The sequence below is a fragment of the Magallana gigas genome, chromosome 8 (assembly GCF_963853765.1).
Source record: "Magallana gigas chromosome 8, xbMagGiga1.1, whole genome shotgun sequence".
Lineage (NCBI taxonomy): Eukaryota > Metazoa > Mollusca > Bivalvia > Ostreida > Ostreidae > Magallana > Magallana gigas.
Window position 1 is genome coordinate 6079291 of NC_088860.1, and position 18412 is coordinate 6097702.

An 18412-nucleotide genomic window follows, 5' to 3' on the forward strand; every position below is an offset into this window, starting at 1 on the left:
AAATTAAATCCATGATGAATTTTTAACCAAAGTATCAATGAATACCAATAGATTACGATATGACGAAATTAAATGCCAACTTAATTTATTTGGTTCACAAACAATGAAATTTTGACCCAACGAAAATATGTGCTTCTTCAGTATACATGTATTACTTACTGGTAAGCCATGGCAAAGCTAAAGGAACTTTCAACATATGCATCGAGCACAGGTCTGAACTGGTGGTACTTGCGATCTGATATCAGGCTAATGATGTGAACCTGGAAAAGAATACATATAATTTGTTGACCTCTCTCAAATATTCTAACTCAAATTCTTCACAAAAAATTAACAGAAGGCTAGAAGGCTCCTTTAGAAGTCATTTTTGATCAATTTTTTTTCTATTAAATGCATGTACCAGTCTTTAGCAAGAAAACTCAATATGATAATGTTTAAATTTCTGAAAACATTAAAGTCTAGCATAATGTTTGCGTCAATTTAAATTACGTATGCCTCATCATGTAAGATGTAATACTGACCAGTGCATCAAACACCAAGTTGTCGTACACATCTGAGATGGTATTCTGCATCAAGATACTGAACAGGGAGTCCAACAAGTCTTGAAGAAACTGCAAAATAGCAAAATCTCATAAAATTAGCTCACAAAGGATAGGGTATCTCTTCTTTGATATTCTTATCAATAAATTAATAAAATAGGAAAGATAACAACTTTAACAACTTAAAGTTTGTAACAGAACATAACCACTTCAAATAAAACCAATTAAGCTCATAGTCCAAAATTAACTCAATTTTCACCAATGCCCTCAAATGTGAGTTATTTACCTTGACAATTTCCTCTCCGTCTACTTTCATGAGTTTCTCCAGATGATCTCTGAGTTTGGTGGTGTCTGTCATGATGTCCTGCCACTGAAGTAGGCCCAGCAAAACAACTGTAAGACCAAAGCAACGCTACAGTATACCAGTATCAACATCAAAGTATATTACATCAGACAAAAATGTACAATAATTCATTTGACAAATCATCATCATTTATACAGGTCACTTTTTGCATACTAAATAAGCACAATCACCATTGTGGGTGAGTTTGGTTGAGCACACAAATGAACTGATGACAAAGCTGTCTTTTGCACTGAGGGTGAAAGGTCCTGAGAACAGAGTCACTTTGCCTGTTGGTTGAATGTTTTGTTCATTGAATATTTCACGGGTTGATGGCAAATCCAGGTATGGGGAAAATTTATCACGATCCTCCTTCTTTTCTGTAATCTGTGAATTAATAATATGAAAATATGACACTTACAAAGGATGACTTTATACTGAAATCACATAGATTTAGTGCTAATGAATGAACACTTCCATTTGAAATCGAGTAAAATATTTCAAAGCTTAATTCAAGAAATGTCTGAATCTCGTTCAGGACACTGTGACCCATTGATACCCCCTCCCAGGTCCTACCCCCCCCCCCCCCCCCCACACACACACAGTAACCCTGACCAAACTTACAAAAGCATCAAACAAAGCATGGCACACCCATAAAAACTCGCTTCATTGATAAGCAGATTCATTCTTTGAGCAAAAACACCCCATCAACAGCAAAAAACTACTTTACCCATCAATCCCTCAAAAGTTATAATGCAGTTGGATGGATTTGTTTATCTTTTTAAACAAATGAAGGCAGAAATTAAGATTATTAAAACACCACAAAAAAAACCCCAAAATTTAAAATGCCAAAAAAAAGGAAAGATATAAATATTTAAAAAAAGAAGAAGCATATCATCAGCAAGGCAAGGGGAAGTTTCCCAAAGTCATTGAACTATACCTAGATGTCAATCTTTCAGATATGTGTACAACATCCATTTCTTTCCCCGATATGCTGGCGAAACAGTAAACATTTAACTGTGTTTTGTTAGATTCAGTATAATAAATAAGTATATGTATGTTACATATGTGCAAAAATTAAGGGACTAGTCTAAGAATAATTGAACAACAGCACACAGATATATATGTGACCTTATGTATGTAGCATTATTTGGTATCAAACTGTTCTGATTAATGTCCAGAGAAGCACTGATACATACTAGCGCAATGTCTAACTAAGACCTACTGCAGATATACAGGTATAAACACACCACTCACCTGCTTTATGTAGCTCAAACTCAGTCCAATATACAGGGATTATCATCAATTATATAACACAGGTATATAATTTTAATATGTACAAAGTTTAAAGCAGGTAGGCATATATAACAAATGTCCTCGCATGAGTAAAGAGATTTACCTCCGACTCTCTATGTCATTGCACAGAGAACTCAAATCTATTTTTGAATGTTTATCTTATGCCCTGGGCTCTCTGAATTAATATGTTTAAACTCTTTGACACTGTTTAATTCATCATCTTAAAGGTATTAAGGTATCCGATGTACAATTGAGCCAGAGAGCTCGGGATTTTCCGGGATGAGCTCGGTAGATTACGGAGTTTGAAATAAATTTTCAAAAAGTCGCACTATTTTTGATCTGACATAATAAACGATAAATAATAAACAATTGATGCATGAACTAAAGCAATATTTTTTTTTTCTTAATTTTAAAACGAGTTATTTTAACTTTTCCCCCTTACGTTGATTGTGACGTTGTAGCAGCTTTACGTCATTTGCCGTTGTATGACGTTATTTTTTTCCCGCGGCGCTCTTGCAATAACATGAAGAAAAAAAATCCTAATTTATAGAGTAAATGTTGCAGTGCACAAGTCACGTATTTCGTCGAAAAATACTGAGTAGGTCGTTTTAATCATTGATTTCGTAGATATTGTGACTGTGCATAACTTGAATTGTTAATTGTTTGTTAATCGTATGGCCCTATTCAATCTGTTCAATTTTTTGTATAACTAATTTCATTAAACATACAGAGTGTTGCGGACCTAACATTTGTATAACGGCGTATTTGCTACTAACTATTTTTAATAAGTACTATGCATACGGATTTCGTGGTTAAAATGCTTGTACACGTTTATTGTAATTATTGTGTTAAAACATCTCCTTGTTATTTTCCGTAAATCAAGTTAACAAGAGTCAAATAATGAAATTTCTAATCATTGATTTATTTTTTCATCGGGATTCCAAACAATTTTCTTCTCTCGCATTTCATATCACATGCATTTTTTAATCTTTTTCAAAATCAGCGGATTTTATATCATTCAAATAATACTATTAGATACTGATTCCGACTGCTTTAAAGTCAATTCGTTTCATTTTGCTGTTTACATAAAAGAGGCGCGTCACCATCAAATACTCGAAATTTGATTGACAGGTTCAGCCAGATAGCCGATGTTCGATGCATGTTATGTGTGGTATTTGTACACAATCTTATCGTGTAAAAATGCATGCTTATTACAACATCACATCGTCATTTAAGGTTGATTCATATTTTGTTATAACTGTGAAAAGCATGTTGATGTATTGTACATTCCACAATTGTACCGATACGGAAACATCGTAGTCAGACTTTATCGACAGTCTCCATTTTAAAACTGACTTAATTTTTTTGTTAAAAAGGATACAATTTTGAGTAAAAGATAATACAATATATATTGTTTTCTACGAGTTTGGAATGAATTGGTTTGGAATGAATTATAATAAAACATTTCACACGGTTCTTGCACGCTTTTTTCGTAACGCTTTACACACCTGATGTGATCCGCAATTCACGACTTCGTTGTATTAGTAACAATATTTTTTTTGCAAACATTTTGCTGAATGAAAAAAACTGAACAGTTTAGATTTTTAATTCTAAAATTACAAGTTCTAAATGGTAAAGGTATAGAAAACAGAAAAATTACCAGCTAACGGGAATATGCGTTGGATTATGAATGCGACGGCTGACGTGGGGGAGGGTAAAAATCGCGTGAGTCGTCATGGTCATTGTAAAAAAAAATTCGAGAAAATAAAAAAAGATATTGATAAAGGTAATCAATTTATTTAAAAACTTTATTTTTATTAAAATATGTTGGCAATTTTTATTTGATAAATATTATTAATGATTACACATGTTTTCGTCAAAGAAAAGTAGTATTTTACCATGCGTGATTTGCAGAGCTAGAGTTACTTCCCCATAGTGATTTGGCGGGAAAAACATCTATTTTTAGAAACTACATATCCTTACCTATCAAACGAGTACATTGAATATATACCTTACCAGGCATCATTTTTTGGTCAATTGTACATCGGATACCTTAATACTCTGAAATGATGCTTTAAAAATTTAATGAAATAAAGTTAATGAAAACTGATTGTTATACTCTGTCCCAAGAATTTAGTGCATCACATTTTACTTACTTCTCCAATATTCATATATACCAGAGTATATCTATTGATTAGAATAAAAATTAATCCAAAAATTTCTTCTTTGAAAGGTCTCCCTTAATTTGCCAGTATAAATGGAGCTGCTGGAAAAAAGGGTCTTCAATGATTTTGCATTGCTTCTAAAGATAATGTTATAAAATAATGCAAGGAGTACTTCGGAATGGATTAAAGATGTCTGCTTTACCAAGGAATCTTTTTGTACTTGTCCAATTTTTCAGGGTAAAATGGAGGGAACATGTCAAAGTAGAAATCTTGAATATTCAATTAATTTCTGTAAAACAATTATAATTGTTCTTTTAATGATATTATATGTATTTTCAAACAAATTTAAAAGTGATGAAAATCTCGGGGGCAAAGTATGAAATCGTAACAAATTAATGCACAAGAGGTAGACATCAAAATCATGGAAGTAATTTGTGAAAATAGAATTGCATAAAACATATTACCAGGTGCCTTCTTCACAGGCAACATTACATGCAGATCAAATTCATTTTTAATATGTTATTTTTTCATGTATTTTTCACTTTTTTTGTGTGCTAAAACAGTCAAGGTTTACTGCATTGCAACATTTTTTATTAAACATCAAAAAACTGGTAAAATGTTAGCATGTTATTCATTCTGAAATCAAACAGAAAACCTTCATGCAATATCATTCACAAATTAAATCCTGAATAAGGTCTACTTGCATGTACATTGCTTTTTTTGCAGGGCATGTTTCAAAAAGTCTAACAAAGGGCAATCCTGCTTACAGTTCCAAGTTAAAAATACTGGTTTCCAACTCTACCCAAGAGGTTTGCCTATCAACTCTTAATTCAGCAGCATCACCAGCAGTCATTGATAAAGTAACAAACTAGTACATGTATTATCTAGGGTAGCAGTAATACATGTTAAAATAAAGTATGTCGAATGAATGGCCAATTCTGCTCTTTTACTTTCATGGCCAAAATGGACCTCTTAAACATCTAAGTGTAAGATGATATCTTATATAAACACCATTAGATAAAATTTGTTATTTTTTGTAAACAAATATGAAAAAAAAAAATCTTAAATTGTTATAATCCCAAATTGAGCATATTCATGCAGCAACAGTAACCAGCGTTGACACGATGACTAAGAAAACCCAAGCTTAGCAGTTGCAAATATTCTCCATCCCTTGGACCATTAACAGAAACAAAAGACCAGCTCCTAAGCTTAGTTGTTTGATTCATTTTACTTTACATGAAACAGGTACTATTAAGTCGTGTGCATTGAACAATGGTTCTTCTAGTTCCAGTATTGAATGCTAGTGAGGATTTGTAATGGGTGTAGGAGTGTCTGGTATAAATATGTATATATATTATATCAATTCAGTCAGAAGCAACATTTAATTGAAAACAAGGGCCATATCAATCGCCTGTGAATGAAATTAAAATTTAATCAAATATGCAGTTAACACGCTTCAATGGAATAGTTGGATGCTTTATTGATGTATTGGCTGGTTTGTAAATAATATTCTAAGCTATCATCCGAGTCAAACTTGAAGCATCCATTCTTCTGTTTTATTTCATTGTCAATCATTCAAAAGATGTCAAATTTGGTTATAACTTGTCCATTGGTTCAAGAAAAGAAGATCCTAAAGTTGACAACACCTACTGCATCAAGGATGCTATCAATAATAAAATGCTATAAAATAAACCAAATATGATCAGAAAAACACCAGCTCTCTTGACCCTAGCTTATATATATGTACCAGATCATGTACGTTAAACATTGATTTATTTCTTTGGATGTAGTGTTTTCTGAAAGGGCTGTTTGGTACAGTGTAATAGTGGAAGGGGGTGTGAGGAAAGTGTTGCATGTGGTGACACAAACATTGAATTCTGGAACAACACCAAACATTGCATCAGTTTAACAACCTAAAATGGATGTTAACTTTAGATGTCACCTCTAACAGAATTTGAGTGACTGAGCATACAGATAGAAAAATCAACCACTGGATGAACTTGCGCATTGAGGAATGGGCTCTTGTAACCAAAAACATAAAAAAAAGAAAGGAAAATGAAATAGCCTAGAAATGGGCTCTTGCAATCAAAATACAAAAAAAAGGCAAATGAAATAGGCATCTGTTGGTATGGATGAAGCCACTACGGATTAGTCTTAGTAATGCAATATCCTGACAGAGTGAGTGGTGTTTAGGTGTGCTAGCGCTCACTGACAGTGGGTTAATAAGAATCGTAGCGTGTTACCTTCATTTTTTTACTACTTTTCAAGTCTGGACTATTATGATCCTTAAAAAATTAACAAATAAAAATATACATGACTATCACCTAAGTTGTTGTTGTTGGTTTTATTTGTTTTTCTTTTTTTTTTAACTACAAAAAAGGGGCCAATCTGCAATCAATACAAGTACATACTATATGCAAAACACTGCAATCATTTACATAATAACATTAAGAAAAATAGAACAAAACACTTATTTTTTTGCAAAAACATAAACAGTGAACTTAAAGATCCTCTATATGATTTTATTTTGATAATTTCTGGCCAATTAAGTCTCCTTAGATTTTGTAAATTGACCTTGACATGACACACTTGTTTGACCCTGACAGGATAAAATTCAATTAGACAACACATTCTTATCTAGTTCAAATATGCATTTCATATTCAACAATTCCTTAAAATTATCTAGCTATTTATTAACTTACACATAAAAATATTTCAACTGAAACATTATTGCAAATGTTAGATAGACAGGCAATGATTCTTGAAAAGTCTTCATCAAAGACTTCATATCCTTCAATTTCAACAAAGTGTTAAAAGCTTTAATCAAGACCTAAGCTTTTACAGAACAGGGGAAAAAATGTGACTTTAGATAGCAAGCAGCTCACTTGGGACATCCTAGCAACAATTACATTTAACAAAGTTAATATGAATTGATGAGCACTAAGCTGTATGTATGAGAATTAAGGCTAGCAACCTTACCTTGTACACCAAGAGATTGTGATCTGTATCAGACAAGGTGGTGGAGTTTTTGTTCATTAGCTTGATGAATGCCATTGCAAATGGCCGCTCAGATCTGTCTTTGGCTGAAATAGTAATTGCATCATCAATGATTAAGAGTTTCAGAATGTATAAAGGTCTTCTTGAAAATTCAACGCAATTACAAGAAATAAGGCTGCAAATCATCAATATAAAACTTAGACATATCTTTTAATGTTTGAAACTAGTGTTTGTTTCAAATCAATCTTTAAGTTACTTCAAAAAAAGTTAAAGAAATCCCTACACTCTTCTCAATTCCTTAATTTATATTAACTTTTTTGAGGAACATAAAAATGTGCATATACTCGAAACAAAGGCCTTAATAGGACAATAGCCTTACTTTCACTGGTTGATCGATGTTTGAAAGTAAATTTAAGATGCAATCCTTTGAATTCTTCTTCTGTGGATATGGCAACCTAATTGAAAAAATAAGATCATTAAAAATTATTGAAGTTGAATAATTGATGTTTAAATAACCAAGTATTATATACTTGTGATAAATTTTCATGAGAACAGTCACCCTCACAATCTGACAGGTTTACAAGATTTTTAAAAACAGTCACCTTTATAATCTGACAGATCTAAACAACAGCAACAGTTACCTTGACGGTCTCCTGCCACTTTGGTTTGTCTTCGTGGTAGTAGATCAGAGATTTGTACTCGGACATCATATCCCCTCCACAGCCATAGCTGATCACATCCTGTAAAATCAGAGACATTGATCACATCCTGTAAAATCACAGACACTGATCACATACTGTAAAATCAGAGACATTGATCAAATCCTGTAAAATCAGAGACATTAATAACATCCTGTAAAATCACAGACATTGATCATATCCTGTAAAATCACAGACATTGATCACATCCTGTAAAACCACAGACATTGATCACATCCTGTAAAATCACATTGATCATATCCTGTAAAATCACAGCTATAGCTTATTACATCCTGTAAAATCACAGACATTGATCATATCCTGTAAAATCACGGATATTGATCACATCCTGTAAAATCACAGACATTGATCACAATCTGTAAAATCACGGATATTGATCACATCCTGTAAAATCACAGACATTGATCACATCCTGTAAAATCACAGACATTGATCATATCCTGTAAAATCACAGACATTGATCACATCATGTAAAATCACACACATTCTATATCATCTTGTAATGTATGCTTTGTGTTCCCAAATTGTACAAGCAAATACAATATGTAGTAAAATTCACAGCCAATAAGTTTACCGGTCCTATGAATACACTCTATATATATACCGGTTATATACTTATAAAGCTATAACAGTGACCATGTTTGTTATGCATTTATTTTGAATTCTTCCATCTGATTGGGTAGTATGGCCACACCCACCTTTAGCACCTCCCCTTTATTGTTACAGACCACCATTGTGACCTCCACGTTTTTGTCTGCCGTTTTTGCGGGTCCCCTGGTGAACTCTCCCCCTTTTATTGTAACATAAATGTCATTCCGCACATCACCTACAGTAAGAGATAACAGCATATATTTATATTAGAGTGCTAGTAAAGACTGTAGCTTCTTTTTTTCACCAGTGACATACCATATATCTGGTTAAACTCATGACTATCAAATTTTTTTTTCGTTTTTGCAATCACTTTCGCATCACAAAAAATATAATATGAAGAATTTATATACATCTGAAGCAGACCTGCCAACCATATCACATAGGTCATATCGGCAAAATGTTATTACATCCATGTTTAGTTGCTAACTACCCATGGTTGACTGTTATACCAAACGTTGAATTGTTTTAAATGTGAAAGTAAACAAGAGGTACTGTGAGCAAGCTCACAAATGATACCCCCAACTAAAAAAAAATATAATAACCAAAGTATCTTTCTTTTGGAAAGTAATGAATGTACAATTTTTCTTATAGTGACCTTGAACTTGCAAAATGACCAAAGCTAAAGGTTAAGACATATTTTCAAAACATAAACTATTTTTGTGTAAAGTAGGAATTTTCTAATAATTTTCCACTAAAAAGATAGACAGGAATAATGCATTTTTCTTACAATGACCTTGAACTTACAAAAATGACCTTGGGTTCAGATAATGACACACTCTCGGGTCATAAGCAGTCTTTAAGTGAAAGGAATTTCCAATGTTTCTCCATTAAAAAGATATAAAGCAGACTCAAATTATGAATTTTTCCTTCCAATGACCCTGCACTTGCCAAATGGAAAATAACTTTGGGTCAAGGTCATGACACACCCTCAGCTCATAAGCAATTTTTGTGTGAAGTAGAAACTTCCAATGTTTCTCCATTAAAAAGATATGAACCAAATATAATTTCACAGACAGACAGACAAGGTGATTCCTATATATCCCCCAAACTTTGTTTGTGGGGGGTATAATAAGCTGCCATAATGATTGTTAGGTACGTAATGAGCTGCTCCTAGATTCTACCTTTAGTCTAGCACCTAGACACCAGGGTTATCAACAAAGAGTGATTGAGAACTGTTACAATACATGTATTAAAACTTGATATCATAGTGTTAAATCTATAATTTCTTTTTACAGTAATATTAGCACCAGTGTAAGATTTTGTACTGTCTTATACTCATCTATTTTCCTTTAAAAGTCTACATCTCCACTTACATCTACAAATTGTAAACTATTATTTATAGCATACAATGCCATACATTAATTTTTTTTAATTTGCAGAATTTCTTCAAATGAAAGATAAATTACATTATGTCAAGAGATAATTTATCATCTGAAAACAATCAAAGGTGAATAATATAATAATATAACTCTTTTCAGAATAGAGTAAAACTACTGAAAAAGGTCAGACTGTCGCAATTCTGCTGAAAGTGAGTGGACTGAAGTTAATCTAAATATAAATTAATTAGTATTAACCCAAAAAAAATTTAAAAAAAATTAGCTCACTATCTGAAAAAAATCAGTCGAAAATATGTATTTTTTAAAGGGAAGGGGAATGGATATTGGGATGTTGATAAAAACTTAAATAAATTTCAAATACTTCAAATCTTACTGTATAGTGAGTAGATTTAACATTTTAAAGTGTAAGTGCCAAAGCCTCGACTCTGAGAAAATCTAAATAGGTGCCTTATTTTCAAAAGCATGTCACAAATCAAGACTTGCAAACGAAAAAGAAAATATGGACAACACTCATCATCTTGAAATTAAAAAAAAATAATTTTTGAACGCTTCTGCAGTAATGTTTCCTGTCTCTTACACACATCAATCATGCAGTGTACTTGATGATAATCTCTAAATCTCTTGAGCATAAAATATCATTCAAACTTAAAGCATAAAAATCTTGAGACAGATATTGCCCTAGTACATGTATTGATGTTATATGAATAATCTTTTATTTTGGAAAAAGTATACCACTTTTTTATAACAATTGGTAGGTCATTGTGTATGGAGTTTTATGATTGCATAAGAAAACAACACACAGCAGAATAAGTTTAAGAACAGGACTAGAATAGAATAATGTAATCATAACAAAACTGATCTCACAAAATGAAACCAAACACAGAAAGAGAGGATCTCAGCAAAGAACAATTTGAACACAACTTAAAACAGCAAAATAAGAAGAGAACAACAACTTGGAACGTCTTGGTGTGCTTCAACCCTTACCTCCCTTTCCTTGGTGAAGAAGTAAACAATACATTCACAGAATTAAAACAAACAAACACATCAAATGTACTCTGCATACCTCTCACGAATAACAATCAGGTATGCTTTGAAACTTTAGTACATGTACTGAGAAATCCAAAGTAATGTGATTATGTCATTGAACGACATACACGTAGTACTAATAAATCCACATAAGTATGGTTATCTTAATGATAGATATGAAATGAATTAATCCAAAAGAATATGATAATCCCAATGAATGACATAAATGTAGAGTGAATTATATGATGTTTGGCAGTACTGATAAATGTGCAGGAATATGATAATCTTTAGGAATGATAGAGTGGATTAAATGACTGCTTTATAGTACTGATAAATGTGCAGGAACATGATATTCCTATAACCAATGACATAGAACAGATTGAATGAATGATTGATAGTATTGATACATCAAAAGGAATATGGATATCCTTATAAATGAAAGAGAGCAGAATGAATGACTGATTGACTTCTGACCTGGCATAATGACATCAGGGAACCCAAGCTTCCTGGAGACACATGTGTTGGGTCCGACTAGATGTGGATAATCCTCCTTGACCTGTGGATATATTGGAACAAACTCAGTTTTATTGAAAACAAGACTTTCTAGATTAAAACGTACATACGTCTGGCTACTATAATACAGAAATATATTAAGTAATTTAAGCACATGTATGATGAAATTTCATTAATGTTCCAAATACACAATAAATCAATGACAAAGTATCTATACCTGTTTGACATCACCTTGAAGAACCTTCAAGGACACCCAGAGACCTTGACCTTTGTGGTTTATTTCCTTGGCCACTACAACCTTTTTGATCAGACTATCCATAAATTCTTTTTCTCCACATCTACAAAAAAAATTACTGTTTTATTTCTAGCTTCCACAATTAACATGTAATAAAATAAGGCTCCCGAGTTCAAAGGAAAGGTACAACCCTCTAGAAATGTATTAAATGTACATGACATGCAATAAAGTACTAGAAATAAAATGTAAGAACTTCATACACTTTCAAATTTTCACTTTAATTACAATTTCTTTTTTCGACTGTTTCATTTCTTAAGTCAAAAAATTCAATGATGAAATTATCATTCGTGGTCAGAACATTCCTTATATTAAATTTCTAATCTCTATTTTCCAATTCATTTTCTTGTTTTAATAGTTTATATACACATGTTGCATGTCGTTTGAAATTCACTATTACCAAATTTTGCTGCAGACATGAATTAAAATACAAATCACCTTTAAGAAACACTTACGACTGGAATGGGATAAAAATCTGCTTATCTTCCTCTGCATCGTTTTTCAGCCCATTGAGGTATTCTGTAATATCAATAGCTGCTACTCCGAACGGTCGACGCAGCCTTCTTGTTTGCTTCTTATCTTCTACATCTTTTGGATCCATGACACCTGCAATGGATAAATATTTAGATGAAGTTAGGCCAAAAAAAAAAATATTCCTGTTTCCTGTCACTTGACCAAAAAAATTAGGGTAGGTAGGTAGGAAAAACATTTTATTTTTAAAAAATATTTTATTTTTAAAAGCTTGGAACATGTGTGTAATAATGAGAGAGATGTATATTCCCAGTGTTCAGTATGTAAATAGATGATCTATAATTTCCAAAGGTCTTTGTATTGTTGATGCATGTAATGTATAGAAAACAACAAGCAAAGAAAAAAAAAAGATTAATTTTTTAATTAAAAATAAAAACTAATATTATTTGCAAAATTTATTCTACGAGTATGAATGTATTTATCCTTTTTTGGATAAATATTTTTGTATTGTATTATAGCTTAATGTCAATATCAACATGATTAATTGAATCACTCTCTGTACTTCCGTGTATTTGGGGTATTAGTCCAACCCTTTGACCCACTTACTACCGTACGTTATGTAGAGGATCTGTTTAATTCTCAAGATAATATAGAAAGCAGTTTTATGATAATTTTAACATTTATTGCAGTTATTAACTAATAACAGTTTATTGACTAACTGTAATATCAGGATTTAAAGTAATAAACATTGTTTTTGTAATTTCCAATATACAGTATGTTGTTGCATCACCCGTATTTATAACCCCTGAAGGTAAGATAGTCGCAAGTTATTCACCACAAGGTATATTTATGCAGTAAAAATGTCTGTAGATTAATTTTCTATCATTCTTTCGCCAGTGAGGTTAATTTACACGATTATGAACTCAGAAGACTTGGTCATCTTCACTTTTCTTTCTGAGGAAATTCTGGCGAAGTTACCGATCACCACCATTATCACCAAAAAACTTTTAGGGTCGGAGGGTAAAAGATAGGGTCGGTCGGGCGACAGGAAACAGGAATAATTTTTTTTTTGGCCTTATAAACCTTACCCTTTTCATTTTTCAACTCAATAGTATACCATACATGTACACGATGATGTCTTTAGAGTATGAACCCACCTTATTCTGATTTTCAAAACGTTTTCCTTTTAACCAAATTCATGGGACAAGTAGAAAATTATAATATAGATGTGGCAAATTTGTCATTTACATGCAGCTTTTGTTCACATTAAGTGTAATACTATGTGAATTTTGAAGGTAAAAATGTCTTCAAATCTTGATTCTTTCTAATCTGATGAAAATTTACAAAAACATCTTTAGCCCTATTAAACAAGTTTTACTGTTTACTGTCTATTGTGTTACATGCGTATGACTGTGTAAATGATTGGTGAAATAAATAGATAAATATTGTACGTATATCTGTACCTATTCTGATGATCTGGAAGACTAGATAAACACGCTCTCTGGTCCGGTCTCTGGACCCTAAATCCTGAATAAATCCAACAGAAAAACACTGAATAATCTGACAAGTTTGAGAAGCTAACTTAAGGGGTCAGAAAGTCAGAATCTAAAAGATCATTTACATCTAATGTATGGTAGATTATTTTACATTTGATGTTATAATTCAGTGTCTTTTAATTATGTATAAGAATCTGTAATTGTATAAGTCTGCTCTTAATCAATCTAAGACATTAGGACAACAAATCTTAACACTGAAATCATACTCACAGTGAACACAACCCGGAAATTATTGAGCATTTCTATATCCTTTGGAACACCATCTTTTCCCCAGTTAACTATGTAATTCTCACTAAAATCAATAAAGAAAGTCACTGTTAGACATACATTTTTTTCCAACTGCCTAGACTTCAATTAAGGTGTTACACAAATATAAATTTCCATTTCTTAGTTTTGGGGTTTTTTTTAAGTAAAGAATTTTTCATCTAATTTTTTTGTCGTGCATGTCATATATGAGTGCATACTTCACATAAGACTTAATGAAGATACATTAAATTAGACAGGATTGATAAGTAAACCTGAGCTGAGAGAGGACATTAAGAAATCTGTACAGTTCTGACCTGATGAATTTGCTGAACTTGGCATCATACAGACTCATCAGGATATCCGCGTCCTCCCCAATACGACACACAAAGTTACGGAGCTGGACAAACAGGTTAAAGGTCTGTGGTCCGGTGATTGAGGTGTCTCTCACCCCCGTCACTGTGTTCTGTTCCAGTCGAATTCTGTCCGAAGCTGTCTCATGCTACAAAAAACCAAACATCTAAATGCAAAGAAAACCAAAATTCATGGTCTAATTCTATTTTTATTTGGCCTTTCGTGGGGTAAATGTTTGCTGAGTGTTCAATATCTTAAAATGCACTATAGGTATATATTGTATATTTAATAGAGAAAATATACCCTTTTCTGCCCTATGCAATATAAAGTGAAAATTTTTGCCTACCAATGTGTTATAAACTCTAGAGGTGCGTACTGGTAATAAAAATTTATTACACCGATATACAGCGTCCGAGGACTAATATGGGATGCGATATAAAAAGTGCCATGTAATAATCCATAGATTGAAGATTTTTACTAATCTCTTCCCCCAGCCCCCACCAACACCACTGTCAGTGAAAATGCATCATTTCTCACGATCATTGTGTCAGTGTTAATTTTCTGGGAACTTGTATCTGATACCTGCTGGTTGATGAGGACACATTAAATGGCACACACCTGTTTATACAGCTCCACCACGCTGGTGTTATCAGGATTCAGAATGTTTCCTTGTTCGTCGCGGACAACCAAGTCCAGTCCCAGCATCCTACAAATACAGGAAAACACTGCACACATACTGCTTATATATTATAAAAACACAACGTATTTTGTACCCACTGAAAATATACTAATATTACAGTGGATGTATTTTAAAGTGTATCAGAATATGAAATAAAATTTATTAGTACAATGTTACACGTTGCTCCCCTCCCACTGATGGAGGCAATAATTAAAATGACTGGGAATGTAAAATGTAACCAGTGCTTATGGTTTAAGTGATCTGTCTACGTACGCATTTCCAAAGTCAATTCGAGATGACACTCTTTGTTGAAGATCTTTAACTTCTTCCTGAAAACAGTAAAAACAAACAATTGATTAAAGAAATCCTGCCAAAAAATCCTATAAAAAATATTTCACACTGACTATGCAGTAAATAACAATAATATTTTTGATATCTCATGTAATATTTAGTCACATCATTGCTTGTATCCAGTCAATATCAATATTGTTTTCTGTAATCCTTTGTACATCTTTACAGCATGAAAATAACACCAACATGTGTTGACTGTTTACGAGCGTGTCACAAAACTGATTTGCTTTAAATGCTACCTCTTTTGAAACACAATAAAAACCAATTAACTAGCAAAGGATAAAAAATAGTGACAAAAAGAACCTCCCTTAATTTGGAGTATTTATTTCACCCTCATGCATTTTCTATCCCCTTGCAAAGGTTTGCCATGGCTTTGGAAGAGTAAACACAACCAGTTGGATACAAATTATATACGATCGAAAGTAATGGGACATTCGAAATAATTTTCTGGGTTTTTGTATTCCCCTTTCTCTTTGTCATATGATATCTGAAAAATAAACCCCATCTCTGACAGAACAGAATGACTGCTGTTCTTACATTGGTGAGTTTTCTGGACATGATCTTCTTCCTCCAGTCCATCAGCTCCAGCATCATCACCTGGATATTCTCCAACTCCTCGTTCTGATCCTGAAATTTAAACCCAATCTCAACCACAAATCATCAACTGACAATGAGCAAGATGAACACATACACAATTATCATGTTTAGCTTTTTAATTTTTTCAATCGATAGCTGCCAGCTCAATCAAGATCACTTTTTTTTTTACCAGTCTATTAAAAGTAATAAGTGACCCTTTTTTCATTTTCTACAGAATTCCCCCTTTCTACATTTTTTCTCTGCAGAAGTTTTTATGGTTGTATTAATAGAATAAAATGAACGGTATTCATACATACAGTGAAGTCAGTTTCATTACCCCTATCCTTTAAAACCCATCATAACATATAGCATATAACAAGTTACATACATCTACCCAGTGTAACAAAACAAAAGCAATCATTCCTGGTACTTTTCTATAGGTGTGTTTGATTACAATGAGGTGTTGTACAAACCAGGTAGAACTGTTTCCATATGGTGTGCCATTCTCGCAGAACTGTGCTGATTTCCTGAGCTATGGGAGATTCAGTCGATGTCACCCGTTCCAGGGAACTAAATCAAAAGAAATATAGTGTTAATATGCGTACAAGTTCTACAGTTGCTGCTGGTAACCCAATTTGAAAAGACATTCTTGAGGTGGTTGACTAGCATTTTCAGTTTGCAACATTATGTAATGTAGAGCACTTCATATTTTTAAACAACTTTTCCTGAACTTACGGGAGTCTACTTCATTACAAGCCAACCATTCATCATTTTAATATCAATCAAATGCACTCTTAAGCATGAAGCTGACTTTGTGTTTTGCTGTCAATTGATGTTTGCCAGTGATCTACTTAATCTTTACTACATTATATATATTTAGTTCAGGTTGTCTTAACACCAAAGTGGCTACACAAGACTTAATAATGACAAACACTTAAATAATGCCAAGCCCCTGTACATGTATGCATAAACAAAAAGGATGTAAAATCAAGTTTCCCAGACATGTGATCTCATACAAAAAAGTTACTAGTAATAAAAATATTAAGAATCTTTAATGCACAAGAAAATAATCCAAATGTTTGTACATCTATTTACAAATGGTAGCTACACAGATGACTTTACGAATTACAATACATACCCAAATTTGGCAACCACAGCCTCTCGGACATGTATATATGACTTTGGAAAGATCCCACACTCATTTTTGTTCTTTGTTTTGCATCCATAAAACCAGCCTAAAAAACAAGAATTACGAAAGAGAACTGAATTCAAGTGATATATGCTGCTATTTATCTGTATTCACATTTCAAGCAGGTGAGAAGCAATGTGATTCTTGATTCAGACATACAAACAACTTTTGAATATTACTCTCAGCCTTAAGGTTGTTCACTCCTCAGTAAACTTAAACAACTCTGAAGTACAGAAAGTCTTTATAACTAAATTTGGGCAAATCTGCTGCCTAATCCATTTATGTAAATGTATATTTGCATAATAAAATATGTTCAAATCAAATCAAATTTGGGCATTATGTTTTGACCATGCCTATTGTGCAGCAGTCGGATAGTGTTTGCATCACATGATGGTTATCATGGTTTTGGCTCATTGGGAGAGTAACCTACATATAAAGTCCATGAGTTCAACCCTCCAGTCTGCTTTTCTCAATTTTTACTTATACCCCCCCCCCCCCTTTTTTTTTTTTTTTTTTTACATTTTCCATTATACCTTAGCCGAGTAAAAATGCTGTAACATATGATACCATAGTAGATTTCTTTTGATTTTTATTTATATGTAAAGCATGAAGTGTCTAGACATCTTCTGAATCAGGAAAATGACATCACTTTGAAGATTACCAGACTGAGGATCAAGCAGCTTCAAATATCAAATCAAGCTATTCTATTGTAAGATTTTAGACGCCAAACAACACTGGGGTTTTCCCACGGTTTAACGTTCACTTGTCATCTTTCAATCATTACTTTGGCCAAAAACATATCAAAAAGGAAGAATAAAAATACTGTTTTCCAACTCAGTCAACATTACTTTGTACTGTCAACTTTTCTGGCAACAGCATTCAAACTTGACTATCTTAATAACAGTTAAAGAAATCATATCACTGCTTAATTTACATGTTTTACCATAAACCTTTTACATCTGGCTGTGTATTCTGCTTAGTATTTTTAGTGGAAGACACTTCTGTTAATATAAATAAAGTACAATGTCAAATGTCAAACACATACTTAGTTAGATAGGTACATCAGGGTTGTCTCTAAAAATTGATGTAGAAGGGAGAAATAAAAAAGTAGAAGGGGATCT

The 18412-nt window shown here is 32.7% G+C and overlaps 1 protein-coding gene across 6 annotated transcripts in view; it reads right to left on the minus strand.

The window, feature by feature from the left end:
- LOC105338650 (dedicator of cytokinesis protein 1) overlaps positions 1-18412 on the minus strand; it is a 44630-nt gene that overhangs the window by 21418 nt on the left and 4800 nt on the right. For 5 of the 6 annotated variants that reach the window (XR_010708547.1, XM_066069180.1, XM_066069177.1 and 2 more), the window contains exons 3-22: positions 17241-17337; positions 16576-16672; positions 16064-16153; positions 15449-15504; positions 15115-15202; positions 14460-14644; positions 14110-14191; positions 13807-13870; positions 12328-12478; positions 11798-11918; positions 11542-11623; positions 8752-8879; positions 7976-8074; positions 7714-7789; positions 7317-7420; positions 6581-6622; positions 1071-1263; positions 823-929; positions 519-608; positions 160-260 (exon numbers count right to left, since the gene is read on the minus strand). Coding sequence is in view for 5 of the 6 variants with exons in the window: in XM_066069180.1 (XP_065925252.1) it covers positions 160-260; positions 519-608; positions 823-929; positions 1071-1263; positions 6581-6622; positions 7317-7420; positions 7714-7789; positions 7976-8074; positions 8752-8879; positions 11542-11623; positions 11798-11918; positions 12328-12478; positions 13807-13870; positions 14110-14191; positions 14460-14644; positions 15115-15202; positions 15449-15504; positions 16064-16153; positions 16576-16672; positions 17241-17337 (2053 nt within the window). In the remaining variant the exon portion in view is untranslated. The remainder of the gene's footprint in view (positions 1-159; positions 261-518; positions 609-822; positions 930-1070; positions 1264-6580; positions 6623-7316; positions 7421-7713; positions 7790-7975; positions 8075-8751; positions 8880-11541; positions 11624-11797; positions 11919-12327; positions 12479-13806; positions 13871-14109; positions 14192-14459; positions 14645-15114; positions 15203-15448; positions 15505-16063; positions 16154-16575; positions 16673-17240; positions 17338-18412) is intronic. The other variant, XM_066069179.1, reaches the window with a different exon arrangement.